At 39.5% G+C, this 24,068-nt stretch overlaps 1 protein-coding gene across 1 annotated transcript in view; it reads right to left on the bottom strand.

The window, feature by feature from the left end:
• Positions 1–1,575: 1,575 nt before the first annotated feature.
• The window catches only part of shisa9a (shisa family member 9a), a 31,893-nt gene continuing 9,400 nt past the window's right edge, over positions 1,576–24,068 (bottom strand). The window contains exons 3-4 of the mRNA XM_053511034.1: positions 11,165–11,317; positions 1,576–3,367 (exon numbers count right to left, since the gene is read on the bottom strand). Coding sequence (XP_053367009.1) covers positions 2,964–3,367; positions 11,165–11,317 — 557 coding nt within the window. The 3' untranslated portion in view covers positions 1,576–2,963. The remainder of the gene's footprint in view (positions 3,368–11,164; positions 11,318–24,068) is intronic.

The raw sequence follows: 24,068 nt of genomic DNA, 5'->3' as shown, positions 1-24,068 counted from the left end.
CTTTCTGTTTTTCTCAGTTTTCAAGTCTTCTTTATGAAGTCTTATGTTAATTGAACATGTTCAAGATAAGGAAAAGTATACTGTACCTTCAAAACCGGCCAGTTGATTTTGTATTTTCATATCTCATATTTTAGATATTTATTTATGAATTAGATCCATTCATATTTTCATGTCTTATTTTTAAAGATGTTTGCTGTTTTACATTCAGAATGAAATAATAAAATTGTAAGCGCTGTGTTTGTCTGATTGATGGGTTAATTTATAATATTTTAGCATGCATGTGATGGCGTGTGTAAGAGTGGCATGATGGTCCACGGGTAGCATTGCTGCTTCACAGCTCAGTGCTCCCTGATTCAATCCTGTGCCTAGGGGTTTTTTTTTTCCTTAGCAAACTGATAGGCTACTATGTTTAATTTCTCCTCAGTATGACTTGTGTAAATTGATGGCACTATTGATTAAAGATTTTAGATAAAAGAGAATCAGACATCATTTCATACTAAAATAAGAATGTTATTAGTAGCTAGCAGTTGATTTGTTAAAAAAATATATTATTATATTATTATAGTACCCATTGTTTTTTACTATTGAGTATAATCACTGTAAGACCTATGGTGAAAGCATCGCAGAGGAAGATTGCTAGTTTAATGCAGCGTGTCAGCTGCGACTTCATCGCCGTGACTGAATGGACCACAGAGTCTGACAGCTGAATTTGTCTGGGTGCCAAGCGGACTACAGACCAAGAACACTTGATCCTGCTAATCAGGTCACTTGCACCCACTGCCACAGTTAAATTTTTTTCCAGTGTAACAAGGCCTTGACACAAACAAGTACATTTAACCACTGGATAATATGAGGCACCTGTTTAGAGGTGAAGGAATGCCAGATGTGAATTGGATTAGAGGCTCTACACTTGCTCAAAGAACCTAAATCTAATCAATTAGTGCCTTTTTCCTTTTCGGATTGTCAACAGAGAAATTCACAGGATGCGCGCTGACAAAAACAAACAAACAAAAAAAACATTTTGGGTGTTTATATAATTGAAAAAAAAAAGAAAAAGAATGTGAGTCATGAACTGTCTGGAGAACAAATATGTCATAAAATGATGCACTTGTGTTTTTGGTTATTTCACGCTTTTAAATTGTTTTCTATGCTGCGCCGTGGTGCAAAAAGGAAATGAGGTCCTAGAACTACAGAGGGGAAAAACGTAATCACGAAATGAAAATGTGTAAATATGAACTCTTTCTTGATCAAAATCACACGAGTATAGATTGAAATGATAGAATGGATAATAGAAACACTACTGTAAGTGGGAACAATGTGTCCTGTAATGTATTAGGATATAATGCACTCTATAAAGTACTGCACAGAAGTAGAGACTATTTTTAAGAAATATACCTAATATATAATTAATATAATAATTAACCATAAATATATATAAATAACTTCTAACAGCTGTACCCACATGACCTGGTGTGTAGAATTCCCTTTACACCTATTACAATCCAACATCGTGTTAACACTAAAAACAACAGAGAAATTTTACAGAGAGAATGAAGAAATGCTTATTTTATTCCAATATCGTTACTTGATTTTGAAAGATCATCATTATTTCCAAAACAACCACATCCTCTTATATTGTGATGCAGCAGAAGAAACCTTTTTTTTTTTCTCATTTGGAATGTACAAGTGAGTGAAAAAGACAAATAGATTAAATTAAACACAACTTTAACAAGCTAATTCTTGGCACAATGTACTGTATCATTTGCATACATATACTGGCAAGAGTATAAATATATGTATATATATATTTATATACTTTAAAAATCAATTTCACCAGAAGGTCTATGTGAAAAAAAAAAAAAAGAAAGAAAATGCTTATCCCAAACTACTCACTACTGAAATGAAAGTGCTAAAAAACCAGTGGTTGCAATTTAGCTGCACAAACATCTATTGTCATGAAGAAATATTGTACAACAAGCTTTAATGTCTCCAAGTGGATACAATACAACACATAAGAGAAATCATTTGGAACTATACTGAAGGGCGTCCGGATACTTGTTTCAAAGATAACGAGCCATCAGGCACAATCTGTAGCAGACCGATCATGTTATTTAACAGTGCTTTTACTCCGCAGCCTCCAGCTGACATGCTACCTCATGGCAATCTGCAACAAGCACAGCACAAACCGGCTGCGCAAGAGATTATACCATTACTTTTTTTTTACGAATGACATTCCTGGGGGTCTGTTCCAAACTAAATGAATGTACTGGGAGTTTCTTTAATCTACACACAGTGAAGACTGTTGGTATGGAAATGAAAGGTACAGCCCTAAAATACCAGTCCATGGTATACGTAACAGTTCAGGTCTTTCCAGGGTATCTTCGAATAAGGCATCTGCCACTAAATACTTTTCAGATCCAATGAGCGTGACCTTAGTCTCAGTAGTGTATGAGTGATCTGAGAAATAATTGCACAAAAGAGACATCATGTACACCAGCTCTGGTACTGTAAGGAATACCGACCCTGTGTTCAACACGCAGCACTAGCCCTTGAACCTTCAGCACTGCACTTATTTCCTCTTAATTACTGGAGTAAACGTTTGTTCCTAATTATTCTTCTTGTGTCGGTTTATTCGATTTTTATTGCTTGTTACTTTGATTCTTTTCTCACTGATTTGTAATTAAAACCGCTTATTTTCTCACCGATTGAACACAAACATATCATCATTGGCATGGGTATAAATTATAGCGAACATTTCACGAAAACAATGGAATGTTCCTGGTTCAGCTGTTGTCATTGCTTGCTGACCGCCTGGTTGTGTTGCCGGTCACGGTGTGTGACCGGCTCACGTCTGCAGTTACGCCTCCATTCCACAAGTGGCGGAGTGAAGGTTACAGTCAGGATAATGATCCGTTTCTCTTGCTCACAAAGACTGGTGAGCCCTTCGGAGACAAGTCGTTCTTTCACACAGTCACTTCAGTCTTACTGTTGGTTATGAAGTATGGCTGTGTGGGTAGGTAGTGGTGACTGCGGGCAGTGTGGAGCTCGTTCATCTGACCCACCATGCAGGGCTTCCTGGGGCCGTAGGTCTTGCGTCGACCCACGGTCTCTGTTCCCTCCCAGGCCTTCAGCATTCCTGGGTTGGCTATGGTGTTGGAGCTGTAGGCCATATGATGATGTGGCACGTGGGGCTTGGCAGGCTTGGGTTTCTGTTCGTTCTGCTTCGGGATGGGAATTTCGGTGACGTATGTGGCGGTGGGCTCCACGTGCTCCATCCTCATTGTGTGAAGAGGCAGGCTGCCTTTGGCCCCCAACTCCGTCATGTGGCAGTGCTGCTTGTTGTAGTATCCCCCGTTCACTTTTGAAGCTGACAGCAAAACAAAAAAGAAAAATGAATGAGCATACACAGAGCTGTAGGAAGAAATCAATTTGCCTTATAGAGATTATTTGATTGCAAAAAAAAAAATGATTACAGTTATTTAGATTTACTTTATATTGTATAGCAAATCCCATTATCCAGTGTGACTTTGTAGTCTCTATCAAAAACACATCCTCATGCTAGTTCTCTAGGGACTTCAAATACCCACAAGCTAAATCCCTTTAGCAAACACATGAAAGCAAACACACAATGCAAGACATATTTTTGTAAAAAAAAAAAAAAAAAAAAAAAAAGCTACTCCACATGCTTGATGAAGTGCTAGACCTTTAATCTCTGCCTCAATGATTTCACTGGTCCACAGCACGTCCAGTCCACCACCTGAGTGGCAGAACAGAGACGACTCTAATGCATGTCTCCCATGTTCCTTAAAAGATGATGGGTCCAATCATGCTGGGCTAGAGGCTCAGAGTGTACAGAGTTAGGTGTGATGAATGCTTTAAGGTAGGTTTGGGCTTTGAAGGAAAGCATCAAGGTCTTATACTTGATGTGGTCAGCTACAGGCAGCAGTGGGGAGTGTGGGAGAAGTTGGGGAGGTTAAAAACAAGTCTGCAGCGCTATTCTGGCTGCTTTGCAAAGGTTGGATCATGCTCAGGGGCAGGCTTTTTTATACCATGGAAAACCACTCTTTTAACTCCTTAAAGTCCCAGGTCCCATTCACAGGTCCAAACACATATTTCTTTTTTCCCTCTACACTGCATCAATAAAGTCTCCATACTTAGGGAAACTGACAGTTTTTTTTTTTTCCACAAAATTTTTATACTTAGTTTATAGCTATATACAGTAAGAGGATATTTCCACTGACTTCTTGCTCAACTCTGCTCTTCTCTGGCATACAGTACAGTAGTGTGGCTTACAGTAGACACTGAAATAGCACATTTGGAGGAGGAGTGAAATAAAGGGAGTAAGAGGTGTGTGAAAAATGCATTATCTGCAGGGTATTTCAGCAGGCACATTAACAAACATGCTTTGGGCCAGCTACAGTATGCTTACTTATGAATTATGGTAACTTGTTAAAAAAATAGTAAATTATAGTAAACATTTAATAACGTATTTAACGAAAGGAGACTGTATTAAATATATTCTAATTAAAATGAGTTAACCATAAAGGGAGGGATGTCTCTGTGTTTGTTTGTAGATATGGCAAACATGCAGACAATGTCTCATTAATACATTTACATTTTGCTAAATAGTGTTAATTTTTCCTATGGTACAGTATGGAGACACTTGGGACACCCTGTATATACCTTTGTCTAAATTTCCTTTTAGTTTCATGGTATTTAAAGAAGAACCCCCTGTCATCACTGAATGAAATGTATGTGTATATTTATGTGGGCTCAGTGGTTAAGGCATTGGACTACGGTTCGGAAGATCCCAGGTTCAAACCCCACAACCACCAAGTTGCCACTGTTGGGCCCTTGAGCAAGACCCTTAACTACTCAGGTGTGTAATGGGATGAAAATGTAAGTTGCCAAATGCCTAAATGTAAATGCAATACTGCTAGCAAGAAGAAAAGGGAGCCACTTTCAGTTTTACTTTTAAAACACTCCAAGAGGATTCATAAATTAAGGTTCAGTTTAAGGTTTCAGATTTGACTTCATTTACGTCTTTTTTTAAATGTTTTGATTGTTTTTATATGCCAAAATATAATTATGGTGTTGTAAATTGGTAACATTGGAAATATTTTTGGAACAGATTATCTAAATTTACATTATATCCTATGGGAAAATTAGTTTCGTATCACAAACATGTGCCCCTGAGAACTCGCCTTCAGGACGGATTAACTACTGCTGTACCTTAAACACCATCAATGTCAAAACACTAACTAGTTTGTCAAGCCATGCTTCTGAAATTCATTGACCATTTAACTGTTATAGTAAAAATGCTCATTGATGTGTGCGTCTCCGTCCTGAACAATCCAGCTATGTGCTCAGGATCCCAGGGCTAATACGGCCACCCGAGGGCTTTAATGTTCTCATTGGCATTTGTTTATCAAATGTCTTCTTCTGACCTTTAATCTATCATGCAGTTCATTGGAATGAGACGCCTGTGTCTGACTGTGTGCTCACACTGCGCCTCCTCCATTTGGAACACTAATGGCATGTTTTACTCGTTTCTAAAAGTCCTCAATTAAAGTTGTTTGGAGGGGGGTTCCAAACAAATATCAGCCTGGTCTATTCAACACGTCTTCGATTGCCTATAAGAGATTTTCAATTAAGCTCAAATGGGTCTCAAATGATATTGAGCAAGCCAACAGTATTAGCAGCACAGTGAGCTTAGTTTTACTAGTTCATCTATTCAGCGATTTCCGTGTTTCCTCTATCACATGATTCATGTTCACCAAGGAATTGTTACCTGGAAGACTTGTTATTCCTATTTTGACTTGCCTACTGTATGTCTATGTTTGATGGTTGGTTGCCTTAATGTCCTTAAAGATAAACCTTTCAGACTCATTTGTCTTAAGAAACGTGGGTTATGGTGATTTTTTTTTCCCACTTGTGGGAAACTACCTCGCTACATGTATCACTCTCAGAGACCTTATTTATGAGACAAATGTCCCTAATCAAGTGTAAATATATATTTTATATATATATTGAAATTAAATCAGATGACATCTCTTATAGTTCATAGCTGAATAGTCTGGGTATGTGAGTATATATACTCTATCTCTTGCTCTCTCTCTTTCCACAATTAGAGCTACAGTACAATAGCTCTTCTATTTGATTGGACTACACAAGGTAGCCCTTTGCCCCCCATGACCCTAACGCTAATTCCCCAGTTTTAATTCCTTGGAGCACTTTTGGAAGGTCCTGACCACTGCAGACTGGAAACATCCACCAAGAACTGCATATTTTTGGAGTTGCTCTGGCCCAATAGTTTATAGCCATGACAATTTTTCCCTTGTCAAAGTCTCAAATCTTTATGTTGGTCCACTTTTTCTGTTTCCAACACATCATCTTTACTTACAAAATGTTCACTTGCTGACTAATATATCCCATCAATCAAAGACTATTCATTAATTGATTGATTATCTTCTATCCTGCATATTCTGTATATAGTTGAGTACAGGAGACTTTAAATAAGCATAAGGCAAGGTACACCCTGGACAGGGTGCCAGTCCATCACAGGGCACACACACACCACAGACAATTTGGGAATGTCACATAATCTGCATGTTTTTGGACTTTGAGATGAAACTGGAGTACCCAGAGGAAAGGCCACCGAGCACGGGGAAAACATGCAAACGCACACAGGCTTAAGGCGGGAATCAAACCCCAGACCCTGGAGGTGCGAGGCCACAGTGCTAACCACTACATACTATACAGTACCATACCACCCAGTGTTTTAATGCAATTCTCGATTTTTAACAATGACAATCAAGATAATATAAATAAATGGTTATATTTTAGCAACAAAATTGCTGTACAACAAGCAATATTTAATATTAATTAATTCATTCATCAAATCCTGCTGGATCCGGCTGGGCACAGAGTCAAAAAGACCTCTGTAATAATCTGGTGTCACTCGCTCAATCCATGCCTGCTTGATTGCTTCTTGAAGATCATTCACCGAAGACGGTTTCTTGACTACCACCTTTTTCACCATTGTCCAACAAGTTTTTATTAGGTTTCGGGCTGGAAACAACCCACACCAAGGCTCCAGAAGCTGAATACCATTGTCACATAGCAGGTTTTTCACTACATTTCCAAATAATTTGCACTCTTCAGCCAGATAAACTACAACTGATTATAAGTATGAGACATGACATATGCTGTCTTAATATACAGTAAGACTTTTTTGTCCAGCAACCAAGTATAAATTCATGGATGGATTGAGATCTGAGGAATGTGGAGATTAGCTCAACAACACACAACAAAAATCTTTGCCTGCTAAACCCAAACATGGCAGCAATCAGTGTTCTGATACTTTTCTGTCATGCCCAGCATTGCACTACATTGGCTCGTCTGTGGAATCAGACAGAGCTGGCTGGTCTTTGCTCCCCACAGGCAGAGATGACCCTTGGGTGCTCATGATCCTGTCATCAGTTTACTGGTATATAATTGATAATCAATGTTATTCAATTGACCTGTAGGTGGTGTTAGTGTTATGGCAATGTGTACACACACACATACACACAGAAACCGCTCCACTCCTATGAACTTACAAGAATCATCTTGGATGGCATAAAAAAAGAAACTGAAGAGTTGAGTACACTAAATAAATGCCCTAAAACATAATGTGACTTTGAATTACGAAAGGTAGGCCCACAAGCCCTACATAACCACTGTGGTGGCATAAAGCTTCATTTCTACAGTACTCAGAGCCAAAATCCTTCACCAATTTCAAATCTGAGATTTAGGGTGCGGTTTAACACCAGGACCTGCTTATGTAACTCCTGATACACTCTACATATTTTTTTCTTATTAGGTTCTTTGTAGTCACTAAATAATGTGGGGAAAGTAAGAATAAATTGGTGAGTCCTTTTTCGGATCAGGATGGCGCAGATACGGAGCTGCCATACAGACTGAATGGACAGGCACTTGTATTATCTTTGGAACATTTATGAGTGGTATGTGGCCTAGATTTGTTCCCATAAAATGATATAAGCTTTCCTTCTAGAATGCTTCTCTTAGGGCGTTTTAGCTCATTTTTTCCACTAAAGCCAAGGAAAATTCAATATCTGGTGACCTTAGAGATGCATTCAAGGGACAGCAAAGATAACTATCGATTGATTGAACTCTTATCAGTTTCCTTTTGCTACTTTGGGAATTTTCAGGGAAAAGCAATTAAATAAAAAAAAATATATAGAATAATAATACCAGTCACTCAAGGGAGTCAATTTTTCTTTTTTAAATGATTTCTGTGTCACTCATGATAAAAAATAATATGGTTGGACTGCGTTTGCAAGCTATAACAGGAAAGGAGAGCTGCTGTGACATGATGTCATACTGAAATAATGCCTGCTAACACTGGGTTCTGGCTGAACGAGAGGGTTAAATAAGAGACGCACATGCATCATAATGTGATGAAAGAGCTACTTATGACTTAAATGCAGTTATGATTTAGGTGACTGTTCTTGTAAAGGTTTAAATTATGACTAAATCCCTTTATTAAAATATTACACTAATAATACGGGGCAGTATGTCCTTACAACTTAAAACAATTCTCTATAGCATGGATTCCATACGATGTCAGGAACATTCTATTGAAATTCTGGTCCATGTCTACATGATTGCGCTGTGACTATGAATTATCATGCTGGGAGTAGCCATTAGAAGAAGGAACCCGGCTCAGTCTTCTGCTGTTGTAGCCCATCTGCCCCAAGGTTCAGTGTGTTATGCATTCTGGGATGATTTTCTCCTCAGCACAATTGTTCCGAATGGTTATCTGAGTTACTAGAGCCTTGCTGTCAGCTTAAAGCCATCCTCCATTGCCCTCTCTAATCAACGAGGCATTGCTATACACAGGACCGCCACTGCCTGGATGTTTTTTCTTTGTTGCATCATTCCGAGCAAAGTCTAGAGACTGTTCTGTGTGAAAATCCCAGGAACTTAGTAATTATATAAATACTCAAAGCAGCCTGTCTGGCACCAGCACTCGTGGCACAGTCAATGCCACGGTCATGGTTGATGTGAACTTCACCTGAAGCTGCAGGTCCATATTTGCATCATTTTTATGCCTTGCACTTTGAAACGTATGGCTGATTAAATAATGACATGAGTGAGTGGTTGTACAGGTGTTCCTCATAAAGAGCTCAGTGAGTGTAGCTTGTATTTTGTGGTAAAGACCCACAAGTAATACTGTACACTGCCTAACCAAAAAACACCTATTACTGAAGAGTCAAACAATTTAGCTACAGTACAGTCGGGTTGAAATGTTAGTACCCCCTCTTTTAATTCTATGTGTTTTTGTGTAAAAACAATACAAATCATCTGATCCTAGTGGGTCCTAATGGCAGACAAGTACAATCTCAGACCATAAACAACACGTAACTTGTTTTCACCATGCCATTATTTATTTAACAAAAAATGATTAACTTGGTTAACTGGTCATCAGCAGGTGTGCAGACCGCTATGAAAGCAAAGTTTTTTAGCGGTTCTCTGGTCTGGACATGTGTGTTAAAACAATGCCAAGAATTAAAGACATACTGTTCATCGCTCTACAGTAAGGAAGATTATTCACAAGTGGAAAACATTCAAAACTTCCCAAGAGAGTACATCCCAGGACGTTCACCCAAAGGTCAGACTGCTCAGAGAAATACAAAGAGCAACCCAAGAGCTACAAGTGGCTTCACTGAGTATGTTAAATATTAATGTCCATGAGAACAATCAGGAGAAGACCGAACAAGTCTGGATTGTTTGGAAGCGTTGCCTGGAAAAAGCATCTACTGTTTAAAAAGTACACGGAAGCATGGCTGAGGTTCACTAAACTGCATCTGAACAAACCACAGGGCTTCTAGAACCTATAAACAGAAGAGACCAAAGTGGAGGTATTTGGCCTTGATGACTAGCGCTATGTTTGGTAAAAACCAAACAGCATTTCAGCAGAAACACTGTTATCCACTTGTCAAGCACGGTAGTGGAGAGGTAATGATTTGGGCTTGTTTTGCAGCCAGAGGACCTGGACATCCTCTGTATACCAGAATCCTCTAGAGGCAAACGTAGGAACGTAGGAAACGTAGAGCCCTCTGTCTGATGGCTAAAGCTGGGTTGAAATTGGGTTATGCAACAGGACAATGATCTAAAGCATATCAGTACATTTTAGAATGACTGAAAAATAAAGAACCAAGGTTTTGGGAATGACCTAGTCAAAGTCCAGACTTCACTGCGTTGGGGCAAAATTCCTCCAGAACAATTTGAGAGACTAATAAAGTCAAAGAGGAAATGGACTTCCTTCAAGTTATTGCTGCTAAAGGTAGATCTACAGGTGAGTAGAGTATTGCCTACATGTTTTTTTTTTTTTTCATCTTTTTGGCTTTATTTTTGTTTTTAAAAAAATGGCACAATGAAAAAAATGTATATGTTGTTCGTCTGAGGTGAAACCCTGTTACAATTGGATGGAAGTAAGAGCAGTTCAAGATGCACACAATGTGATGAGAACTCACAGGATTGGGACTAAACAGCTGTGTGGCCATAAAAAAAACCACGTGTTAGTGAGAATAATCAGAGGGAAAGGCTTGAATTTGCCAGAGTGCATAAAGATTGGAGTTTGGGGCATTAAAAAAAGGTCATGTTGTCTGATGAGTTTAGTTTGATCCTAGTACCCACACTAGGGTAAGAAGAGAAGTGCATGAAGTGATCATGCATAGTGTCACTGTACAGTACAAGAGTCTAGGGGAAGTGTTACAGTATGATCACCATAGACTCAGCAACATTATACTGTATAGCAAATAAAATGAACATCTGATGACCTGAATGAGCAGGGTATTACATCAATGGAGTTTTTACTCCCTGATGACATAGGAATATTCCCATACTTACTGTATATTGTGAAAGAGTGGCTCTTGGAGCATGAGGAATCATTTTCGCACATAAACTGGCCAAGCGATATACCACACAGTATTTCACAGAGTAAAGGTGACTAAATGAAATCTTAGAGTGTGTGTAAGGTTTTTTTTGGTCAGGCAGTGTATAATAGATGGTGTGAATTTAGAATTCAGAAACATGCTGTATAGTTATGGTATCTTTTATAAAGAGTGTTAACTATACAGAACATTCCCGGCCTTACCGACAGCCTTTAGTGAGGCGTATTTATTCAGCTCTTTGACAGGCTGCTGTTGCTGCTGCTGTTGCTGCTGCTGCTGCTGCTCGTACACATGGGCCAGCTGGCTGAGGACAGGGTAGGGATGGGCCTGGCTCATCGTCTGCATTTGGGCTCCCTCTGAAATAAAAAGAGAAAGTGCAAGTTGGTTAGAGACTTGCATCAGTCCTAGACTTTCAGTTATTGAATATGTGTCAGAATTATTTGTGAAAGTTAGGAATAGAGCTTTGGTCTGGACTAAATGTCTTTCTTCTCAGATTTAACAACATCACCTTGGGGATCTTATTACCTCAGATGAGAAAAAAAAGAGGGTAACAGAAATATCATGGGGATTTTCAGACTTTTTTTTTTAAATCTCAGATCAGCGGAGGCAATTATTTCAGCATTATGCACCGCTAAAGGACGAATTAGCGAACAAAACCAGCGGATTGATGCTTGCGCTGCATGTACACGGGTCAATGTCACGAGTCGCACTTTTATTAATGTGGCAGTCACAGATAAAGACAAATGAAGGAATGATGCACACATGCAGGTGGCTCCGGTGATTCCGACGCTCACCTTGCTCTGGTAGGTGGAGATTGATTGCCAGCGGTGAACGACGATCAAAGCAATGTAACCTGTCTGGCATATCTGTCAGCGAGTAGCTCCTGTTGTGACTAATTAATCACTTAGCCTTGCTGCAGGGTTGCTGACAAACGTCGGCGCCAAGCGCCATGCAATGAGTCACACAACACCAGTCAACGTGCCGAATCCACCTCCAGACTGTACGCTCGAATACGATATACCACACAGTATTTCACAGAGTAAACAAAGGCAGCAGTGTTGAATGGATCTGTTTATGCCTCTTTCTTTAGCACTTTAATCAACATGTCTTAACATCGCTTCGGTAATCACACGTCTAAGTGGGACATTAAAGGTCAGATGTTAAAAATCTCCAGCCGGAAAGGCACGTTTACTATCCGCATTTCCCCTGACAGCATGTAAGACCCGCAATTAAACATTGACTGATGTCTTTCTGGGCAAAAGTGCTTAGTTTGTTTTATTAATCCTCAAATTGGATATTTATTTAACCTTCTGAAGACAAATGTTCGATGTCAGTTTGAAAAATTGTTAATTTTACGTATTGGTGCAATAAAAATGCAAACGCAGGACAGAAAGTCAGAGCTTACATTTCTTAGGGAAAAGTCAGAGCTTGCATTTTTATAACTCAGGCTACGTTTAGATGCAGTTTAAACTAAGATTCAGCTCTATGTCAAGAAACAGTGAATAGCATGTTTTCAGCATAGAATTGAAGAATAATTGCATGAATTTAGAAGATTCGAAGGGACAGGATAACATCAATAACAACACATTTTTATAAAGAACTTTTGCTTTGGACAAAATCGCTGCTGTTACATGCTGTTCACTTTGTTCACCACAGATTTCTCAGCCTACTCACTTGAAAAATTGACAAAAGTACCAGCTAAGTGGGAGTGATCCCATGCTTGGTTTTGTTCAATTGCTATATCTCAGCGTGTTTTGCTTTGTGTTTGGAACTGACTCATCTCTACAGGGAAAGTTTCCTCCCAAGTCTTCAGCTGCAGATTGACTCTACATCGTCTTATCCGCATGCTTACGTATCTCTTGTCATGTGAACACATCTGGTTTTTTTTTTTTTTTTCTCTTCCATTTATGATGCATAACATGACACATGGTATCCACCAACCACATGCACAGGGTTTCCAATCAATCGAAGTGAATGGAAGTTTATTCAGCTTCTAACAGGCTGGATTTGCCAATTCATAACTGGCTTGACTTGAAAAATCCATGAAATCCGTACAGTCAGTTATGCTTACAGCAGAGTGGAGAGCTGCAGGAAAGTTCACATTCATTCAACAAGTACTTCAGAGTCCACCACAAATACAGTGTCTTGACATGTCCTTGTACATCAATTATATCAATTTATCCTGTGTACAGGGTCACGGGGGGCCTGGAGCCTATCCCAGGACACTTACTGTAGGCCATGAGGCGGGGTACACCCTGGACGGGGTTGCCAATTTATCACGCTTATTCACACACTACGGGCAATTTGGGAACGAGAATTAGTCTAATCTGCATGTCTTTGGCGGAGGAAACCTGAGCACCCGGCGGAAACCAAAAACCTGTCCCTTCGACCCTGGAGGTGCAAGGCGACAGTACTAACCAAAAACCTCTGTGCCTTCTATTTACTTACTTTATTTCAAATTTGTTTGTTTAATTGCTTTTTTGACTTGTCATAGGACCATTATGCAATGTGGAATTTCGATTATGAATATAATCCTGTATTTCGTTGTACAGCACGGTGTAAATGGTTGGTTTTAAAAGGTGCTATATAGGACAAGGTAACAAGGCCAAACCGGCAACAACAACAAAAGAAATGCTATTTCATTAGACACAGTAATTGAAGCTGCCACTTTCCCCCAACTTTTCATTTACAGTTGCAGTGCAAATGTGACTAAGATGTTTGAAGAAGGGTTAAGACTGAGGCACTAACAGGAGACACTGAATTGAATAAAAGCACCGAGTGTTTTCTACAGTAAACACATGGATATCAGACAGTGAGTGTATTAGGTTGTGTAGAGGATATTAAGTTTGTTACAAACACTGTATCCTTGCAATCAACTCATGTTCATGTTGTTATTAATTCATTTCTTTTCATTTCTTCATATTAGTACAGTACACTGCCTGGCCTAAGGGGGCACTAACAGAAATAGTTCACATGTGTAAATGATTCCTCACGCTCCCAGAACCAGTCTTTTACTATTTGAATTCTGCAATACTGTACGTCGGTGCCGTCAGGGAAGAAAAACTCCATAGATGTGACAACCTGCTACATAACCACATAATGTTGCAGAGCCTAGACGTGAGCAACTGAAACAACCCCACATCACATCACAACACTTCCTCCAGATGTTTGTACAGTGGCCACTACAGTATGCATCTCATCACCTTCACATCACCTAAATCATAAGGACAAATCTTCATGCTAACGAGCCAATTGAAGCCTTTTGTTTTGGACACACCGCTGACGGTCCTAATCCTGCAAGTCCTTGTCGCACTGCGCATGTGGAAATGCTCTTACTTTCACTATTAAAGGTACGTACAATTTCTGCTGTAGATATATATTTTTTTACGATGCCAGTGTTTAAGTGATCTCCAATCACAGCCATTCCTGATATTTTTTTCAGACCAGTTATTATTCGAATTCGATGCTCCCCCACTACCCTTACAGGTTTTAATAAAGCACTGGATCTCCTAGTTGTTGTCTTTATGTGATGGAGACACTTCCGAAACAGAGGCATTTCTTCGTCCACTCAGTGGATATCTTTACTTTTCAAACAACACTCGTCAATCATTGTAGAGTTGTGAGTGACATCATAAAGGAAATGAAGTCTGTTTTAAGCTCATGTTTTCTGTGAAAGGCAGAATGACAAAAAACAGACTGCAAGTAACTATTTTAGAAATCGATTTGAAAGAACGTCTCTTCGGTATTTAGCATTTGTTGGGCTTGTAAAGGTAGTAAACTGTTCAAATTGAAATAGCAGTGAGTAGCACATCAAATTGTGTTTTCTGACGCCAAATAGTCCTTGAATGATAAAGAGTAGAGTTCAGATGCCTAACGGGCACGTGAGATCCCACCGATCTGAGAATTCGTATTTATTTTATTTATGAACTAAAACAATGGAACATAGATCTAGATTATAGTAATAATAATAATAATAATAATAATAATAATAATAATAATAATAATCAGAATGCAGTGTGTTTAACATCAAAAGACAGCAACAACATGGGGCAGGTGGTGTTAAACTCTGTTCATTTTCAAAGCCATTTCTCTCTGACAGCACAATCAATCAGAATACCAAATGAACATGCTCTAATAAACCTCAGATACGGGCAAAAGCTGACAATACTTCATTTTCAGCACACCTTAGAACGAGAACAATGACAGAGCAAAGCTGGAAACGTGTTCGCATGTGAGTTCACGGCCAGAATATTCCTTTTTTACAATATTCAGAATATTACATACGATACAACCTGATACACAGGCTTACGTACATGCACTACAGATGTGTACATGCAAGTAGTAGAAAACAGACCAGATCAGGTATTGGACTATCCATGACATATCAGAACTCACAGATATGGAAGTTAGCAGCTGCAGCAGCAATAGACTCCCACAAGCGAGAAAAACAAGCTGGTGGATGGTATAATTCAGGTTTAATTACAGCACTTCCCTGCATAAGCTCCTCCTCATTTCCTCATTACAGAGGTGTGAATATAAATAGCATAAATAATTCATTTATTCATTTTTCAGCAACCTCATTTTTCTGATCAGGGTTGTGAACGAGATGCTAGTCCACTGCAGGGTGCATTTGCACACACACACACACACACGTTCCTACCTACAGATAATTTAAAGTAGTAAATTCAGAGCTAGTAAAACCCCGCGCAGACAGCAGCCCAAGCTCGGAAAACCCTTTCAGCTGTGAGCCAGCAACGTTACCCGCTGCGCCTGTGTGCTACAGTACGTCCATAAATAATTGCGCTCCATAAATAATCAAAGTTCTGGCCAAAACCCGTTTGCTTAATCCTACGTTCAAATAGTAAGTGCTGTGAACCCTGAAAGAGTAAAGCTTTCTACTAATTCAGACCCCCTGTTTTCTTCTACTACTACCTTTTTAATTCTTTATCAGCCTGAGAAGAGTCTTTCAGTTAGACCGCCTGAGGCTATGCATGAATATTTTCTTGTGTGATATCTGGGGCACCAGCACCTCACTTTCTCCTAGGCTAAGAAAATAAACCCCTAGCCATAATAGTTGGAATTACAGAAGGTTTTCATGTGAAGCTGATGCCACCCACAACAGCAACAACTACAAGAATAATCCTTCTGTGATTTCTACAGAAAATAATGCCAAGAGTTTTAAGATCCCATCTACACAAGGGCTCTTGAAATGAGTGATCATTGCAAAAATTTATTTAAAAAAAGTAAAATAGAATAAGAAGAAATAAGAAGAAAAATAATAAGGAAATCATTCCTGCTTCAGGCTTTGTGTGTGTGGAGTCTGCATGGTCTCCCTGTGCTTGCTGGGTTTCCTTTGGGTAATCCGGTTTCCTCCTACAGTCCAAACACATGCAGATAAGACTAACTGGCAATTCCAAATTGCTTGTCATGTGTGTGTGTGTGTGTGTGTCCTGTAATAGATTGGTGTGCTGTCCAGGGTGGACCCTGCCTTGTGCCCAAAGTCTCCTGGGAAAGGCTCCTGGCCCCCCTTCAAATGAATAAATACTAAGAAAAAAATTATATATAAGAGTATAATACAGAAAGATTGCAAACATACTGTATTGTATAACAAAGTTAGTTTTTCTCCAAATTGCGAATCATAACTTGATGTAATTGAGGGCAATAGTTGCTATAAAATGCATAATATCCATCACGATGAATGCATGATAGATATTATGAATTGTGTTTGCAGACTGAAGCAGACACCACTAACCGTGTGTCCAGAAGCCAGGATACACCTGATTCAAAAGGACAGCCATCAGCTATTTTAAATTAGAGATGTATATTCCCTCTTTTCCATTTTAAATGCTGATTTGTAAAAATGTCACCTCTATGAGATGCACCATCCATCAAGGCTTGTTAGGATAGTGATGTATCTGGTTTATGAGTGTGTCTCTCCTTTGTTTCAGCGAAGGATTTTTAAGCAGAGGCCAGGGCTCCCAAGTGGCACAACAAAAAAGCATTTGCCTTATAGTCTGAAGATCATGAAATTGAATCTCAGTGACTCCCCAGCTATCTGTGGCTGGTAATCCATGAGAGCATAATTGGCTCTGCTCAAAATGTGGGTAAGAATGTATCACTTCTCTCTTCTGCCAATCAGAGCAGCCTGGCTTGGGCATTTCTGGGCATCATGTCCTGTATGTGGCAGGTAGAGCTTTTCTTTCGAGTGTCTTCAGCTGCCCTTGAGAGATCAGAGATGGTGTAATATTGTGGAATCCTGGACACTAACCCAGCGAGCCGACATACACAGTGAGACCAATTTAGGCCTAGAATTTTTAATTTAGAAATTGCCCAACATCCAGACCATATGGTAGGGACAATGGTCTTTTGTTCATTTTCTAAACAGACACTGAGCTGGTTCAATTACAGCACTAATTAGGCCCAACCCATCTCCTCTGGTTCTCATGTCAGAAGCCGTGGCTCAGATCCAAACATGTGTGGATTGATTAGAGCTGCACAATTCGGCGTAAAGGGGATGCAGACAAGTTGCAGGCATTTGTGCAAAAACAAAAAGCCACCAAATGTGCAAAAATAACAGACAGCCTGCTTCGCCAATACCTACATTGTGCAACGACTGGTGGAACTTAGAGAATGAGACATTGCTGTCCATGGCCACTGTCAGGCAGAATAGCAGGCAGGGGACCGGTTGTGTGACAGGGAAGCCGAAGCGAGACGGAGTGAGCATGACAGGGCTGAGGGACGGAGCGAGCAAAAGCAGGAGGAGCGTATAGTTAAAGCAGTAATTATAAAGAAACTTTGTGATTAACAGGGACTCGCGGGGAGGGAGTAGAGAGGCAGTGAGTGTGCCATGACGATGATGGTAAAAATTCAATTATTGTCGGTGATGATAATAACATTAATTTATTATATGCATGAACATAAACGTCATCATAAGGTGATGTCAATGTCACACTATTGGCATCGTTCACGTTCACTGTTGCTGACTAGCGTAACGTCATGTCTAATGTTCTTTTGCCAGGAGCACGCTAGCTAAGCCCACGTTGATTTTCAGCAAACTAGGTGCATATTGTATCATCATAATATTAATGAAATAATCACGCTAAGGATTCCCTTGATGAAGATGTGTGAAAAGGCTGTATTAAATACAACACCTGCAGCTCCTCTCTGCTAAAATCTATTCGCTTACAGGGAAAAAAAACAATTTCCAACAACAGGTAGCAGTGTTTATTTTCAGCCAGGTATGTTGTAACTATTAGGATTTATACTGTATGGGGTTGTTTACTGAAGTGGCTCTTCACCTGCAGTAAGTACAAATTGGTTGGTGCTGCTTTCTGTTGAGCATGCACCTTGATGTGGTAAGCGCATGAACTCTAGGTCAAACTCCCCAAACAAACAAGCAAACAACGCATTTAATTGCCCTATCACATGCAAAGATCTTTTCCCCCTTTCTGAATATTAACATCAAACAAAAAGGTAATCTATTCGCTGTGTGACCATGATACATTATTCATTATCCAAACTTTGATGCTTGAAATATGTGTGAACTGAATAGTTAGCATTAAATGAAACAAGATGGAACAGCCCCATGAGGTAATTGAATAAACAACTATTTGCTCATTACGCATATGGTAATTTAAAGCGATATTTCCAGCAGAGCTTTTTCTTTGACAACAACTCGTACAGTTCTTCTTCTTCAGTTAGGAAGAATAAGTACCTTCATCATTTGGCACTGGTATACGTGTACATGGCACTTTGGCAAGTGGTTTTGGGAAATAGCACAGTAGGTAGGCATTTTTTTTTTGGGGGGGGGGGTGGGGTGGCAGCGGCATGCACCGCTGGGGGTGGCGTAACACACTTAGAGGACAGCGCTTCCGCTCCTTCCACTCAGAGACGCCCCTGATTGGCTGTAAAGCTGTAATTCTTGTAAGTAATTTAATAAGTCCTTCTCATCCCTCCCTTTTGAGAGAACTCGGCTAATCAATTAATCTAGGCATCACACAGCATCACTCGGGAACCGAACTCGCGATCTCCAGGTGATAGGACAAGCACTTTACGACTGCGCCACTCGGAGGCTGTAGGTAGTCATACTGTATGTAAAGGGACCACAAGAATGGTGTACTGATGGGGTGTGGTGTCCAACCAGTTGGTGTGCTGTCTGGGGCAAAAATGTCCCAGTTCAGTCTTGTCTTTGATGTAGCCTGAACAGGAGTTCAAAAAGACAGGGGGCTGGCTTGATATTTAGGAGGACGTACATGCTAGCCCTCATCTACTGTAGCATGACTTTTGTCTTACATAAGCGCCAGAAACATGCACTGTCTGTACCATAGGAATTAGCAATAACAAAAGACAGAAAAAAAGCATAAGACAAACCAAGCCAATGCTAAACTTTTAACTGCTCACTTTATTCAAGTGACAAAGCAACCCTAAACACTTTAGTATGTGCTATAAATTGTAGTGTAAACACATTTACGCTTAGACAAGGGGGGGCTACTGATGGTCTTTAGACCTGAATTAAGATGTCGCAAGTGGGAAAGTGCAAAAATCATTGAGTCATACTGTGCTTTAATCTTCTCAGTGTGGGAGCTCCGATGAAGGAATATGACATGTTGTTATTGTTAAACTTTGCTCTACTGGCCTGAATCCTGCATACAGGGAATCTGCGAACAACTACGCGAAGGATTAATGCAACATTTTAGCTTACAGTTACTTAACTCCTATCCCTGTCTTCTCCCGATTAAAGCAGTGTACTTATTTTAAGCTCTATGCACTGTCAGATCAAGTTGCCTCACTAAAAGTGTGACATCTACCCAAGTGTCTTCCTATCCCAGCTGGAAAAAAAACTGTACACATGCATTAGTTTATAATTTGGTCTGTTGTGATTTGCTGCTGTGTGTGGGCCCTTGTGCATACCTTGAACTGCAGACTCGACACATTTTATCTGCTGTTGTATTTGCAATATCATGGGAGCTGCCATCCCTATGGTTCTCTGGTAACATCAAACAGTCCACATTATATCATATCTGCAAAAAGCTGAATGGCAAACGGCATATTGTACGCCAGTTGCATGCACCCTGACATATTATATACAACTCTCATGCACCGGCATATGAATTGTACTTATGTATGAAGGAGCTACAATTATCTTTTATTAACCAGACCATAAATTGAGTGCCATATTCCTGATCTCTTTGACACATTCTGTAAAAAAACAAAAAAAAACACCAACTGTCAGGAGACCCAAGTTGAACCTCCACCTTTGGATAGTGATGGATATGGCGTGCCATAACCTTCTGGGTCAGACTCCTCTCTCTGATTACCCACAACCAGTTGTAGCAGATGAGTCTCAGAATGGAAGTGAAAGCATTGTCAGCCAGGAAAATTGAGGTCATCCTGACCACGGTTCATCCTGGTGGAATAGGAAATTGGGTTGCACTAGTGGTCAGTCTTATTCCTATTTGAGAGTGGATTTCAAATAGCTATAGCAAATGACATCAATGACTTGGCCTCTCCAGAGTAGGCTCTCCTCTCATGTAATGATGAAATATTTGGGTTCTGGCGTACTTTCCTCACCCTATTTCCTTATGGTCATGTTGTGATAGGAACCTGGACAGGAACCTGGACACCCTGCAGTTACCCTCCTGTGCCTGTTTGTACAGTAGTAGGTTCACAGTACATATTCAGTAATGTTTTAAACACACAGAGAACTCCTTGGTTTGAAGAATTGTTCTTGGACTATGCTCATCAGCAAAGGCATCAGAGGGTAAATAATGATATGAAGATGATAATAATAAAAACAATACACAGTGTCTCCTTAAAGTATCCTTCATACTTATTATGCTTTCCATGCACATGATGTCAGCTGGGGTATGTAAGAGAAATCAGTGGCCTCCAGCTACTGTAAATACTGTAACTACTGCATAATGGGTTTTTCCCTCCCTGCTTCCTTTTGTGTCCACAAATGCTTATGTTACGGCACTTCGGGTCTAGTGGTACCCCTGGTTAGTGAGGAAATGCCATTTATTCGCTCCTGGTGTAATTTTTCATCATGTTTGTTGCCTCTGTTGCATTACCCATATTTTTTTGGAATGCTCACCATACAATCATCTACTGGGATTGAATATGTCAAGGTTACTAAACATCAGACCACCACAACAACAACAACAAAAAAAGACCAAGACAACAGTGCAAACCCAGAGACACCTTTCCAGAAATTCATTAAAGATGCATGAGAATATTTTGGGAGCTGCTTATCTTTGGGGATGATAGTATTAGAAGGGCAGCTGAGCCCATGAGTGATTTCTGTTTCATATGAGAATTTTTCTCTTTTTTTCTCATGTCTGCCACTTGTTTTCTGACATTAGCAAAATGCATGCAGTGCAGAAATGATTTCAGCACCCTGATTGCAAGATGCCAAGTATTATCCCCTCGGAGGCTCATCTTGCCCACCCTTTGATGCTTATTTTTGTTCTTATATCATGGCATTAACCAACAGTCAACCAAGCTTGTGTGGATAAATTCTATGTGACATTCTGTCATAAATACTTTTTTTAAGGATTACTGTACTAGGCACAGCGGTGATGTATGCAATTTATAGCGCAAATGAAATGACACAGGCCTGTAATAAAACTAATGGACTAGAGTAGAAAGCTGCCGTCATCCATAATATCAAATATATTAAACCATATGAAAAAAGCATTCTTTTCATAATAATACAATATATTACATATCCCTAATTATTCCAGTGGAATAAGAATACATTCTAGTTTTTACAAGAATGTATAGAACCCAGTGCATATACAGTAATTATGAAAGATATATCAGTAATACTGCTCTCATCTGTGAACAATGAGAAGAAATTTTAATATAATGGATAGCAGCTTTGTTTTATGGATATTCTCAGCGTTGGTTTTTGATAATGGAATTCAATTTCTCTCCGCTAGCCAGCTCTTCCCTATCGTACAACAGCAATAAACCATAGAGGGTGAAAGCTAGCATGTGATTATCCTGAGACTTGTAAAGCCAACCACAGCACAGCATCACATCACGGGGCAGCAGAACACACTCGGAGGAAATCTCTCACTGTCTACTTCTGAATACATGCGTTCACAGGGGAGAGTGTAATATGATCCCTCTCAACCAGAGAGCATAACTAATTAGGCTCTCCTGGGCTCTCGGCCACAGATGGCTGTGACATCATTGGGATTAGGGCCCCCGATGATACAGTAGGGTGCGTTTCTGTTGCAGCACCCAGGATCCCCGGGTCTGTGATACGATGTGCAGTGTGATTTCAGTTCTATTTTTCCATGACACAAAGCAGACTAGCAATCATAACGGTGCATGTATCCGCAAATACATTGACTCTTTTCTTTCGGAAGCTCATGAGGTCAAAGACAGTGCCTTAGCAACCATGCCCAAGAAACAGTTATCCATGACAGAGGCTCTGCTAGTAACAAAGAAACCCTGATGCAAAGGCATGCATTCCTTCTAAGGAAAAAATAAATCATGTAGCAGGGAAACCCATATGGAGGCAGAAAACACCCCTGAGCAAAGATGGAAACTCTTTCGCCAACTGCGAACATTGCAACTTCGCCTGTAGATATCATTCCTCAAGGCTTAATATTTAAGACAGAAATATGGTAATCATGTGCATACAACATTAACATGGCTGATTGATTTGAAGCAAAATACTTTCAGGGATGAATATTCAGTTATTAGATTCTACTATATTTGTGGGTTTTCTCCTGGGAGTTTAACCTAAACCACGTAGTGTAGCACTGTGAGATTACTTGGAAGAAATTTGCGTGAAGGACTTTACTGAAATATCTCAGATATCAATCATCTCTCTCTCTCTCTCTCTCTCTCTCTCTCTCACACACACACACACACACACACACACACACACACACACATACAGCATGCAAACACATCCTACAAGTTCATATGTTTTCAACCTTGTGCCAGCAGTTTAATAGGGACCCACACATAGGTGTAATGGGCAGGTGTCCACAAAGCTTTGGCCATATGATGTGCATTTTCAGTCAGATGTTTTACACTAATTATAAACTAAATGTATATTTGCAATCTTATTAATACTCATTACTAATATGAAACACAATGGATATTCAAGTAGATAGAACTGTTTTGAAGAGGGATTTTTTTTCAATGTATCTTCAGCGTGCTACAAAATTCTCCACGATGGTAAGATTTTTTCGCTGAAAAGTCTGAGCTGAACAGACAGATAATAGAAATTATTCTAATCTCTGTCATGTGAAATGATAAACAGTGCTAAATGCTCTGCTGAAGAAATCCATTAATGTGTCATTTCATTGCAGAATACTGTGTGTGTGTGTGTGTGTGTGTGTGTGTGTACAGTGACAATGTTCATCTGTTATGTGAGGAAAGTGAAAAGAAAAGAAAGGAGCGTGGCAGGTTCTGATCAATGCAATCAATAGATAATTGAGGCCTATAAAAGAAATTGGAAAGGGGCTGATCTTAAAGGGATAAACAATGGATAAAATATCAATTAGAGGTTTTTAATCTTTTGACTATAGGGATATACACCGATAGTTAATGAGCCACTTTCGATTAAAAGAATATTAACTAACTATCTGGAATTTTGAACTTTTCCAAATATTAAAGAAAACAGACAATATGCTTTTAATAATTCTATTATCATACAACTATTCTGATTGATTGTAACGATTTTTTATTACAGAACTGTCCAATATAGGGTTGTCATTTTTTAATACTTTCCAATAACTAAGCTTTGAGTCAGAGGTACTTCTGCAATAATTTTTTTAATAAATGAGCTAGAGAAATAAGGGTGATAAATGTGTTACACAAGAGGGTCTTATTAGTTTGTGAGACTGAAGAATCATTACTAGAAAATATTTTATAAGGCTGATAAAAAACTGAGTGCTAGTAAATTTTATTTATACTTGTTTATACACCGATCAGCCATAACATTATGACCACCTACCTAATATCGAGTAGGTTAGTAGTCGGCTTTTGCCATCAAAACAGCCCTGACCCCTTAATGCATAGACTCCAATAGAACTCCAATACCTAGAATAGGTATCTGGCACCAAGCCGACTTAAAGCAGGTCC

The sequence above is a fragment of the Clarias gariepinus genome, chromosome 14 (assembly GCF_024256425.1).
Source record: "Clarias gariepinus isolate MV-2021 ecotype Netherlands chromosome 14, CGAR_prim_01v2, whole genome shotgun sequence".
Lineage (NCBI taxonomy): Eukaryota > Metazoa > Chordata > Actinopteri > Siluriformes > Clariidae > Clarias > Clarias gariepinus.
Note: the sequence above shows the minus strand (reverse complement) of the source record. Positions and strands in the feature narration are given on the sequence as shown.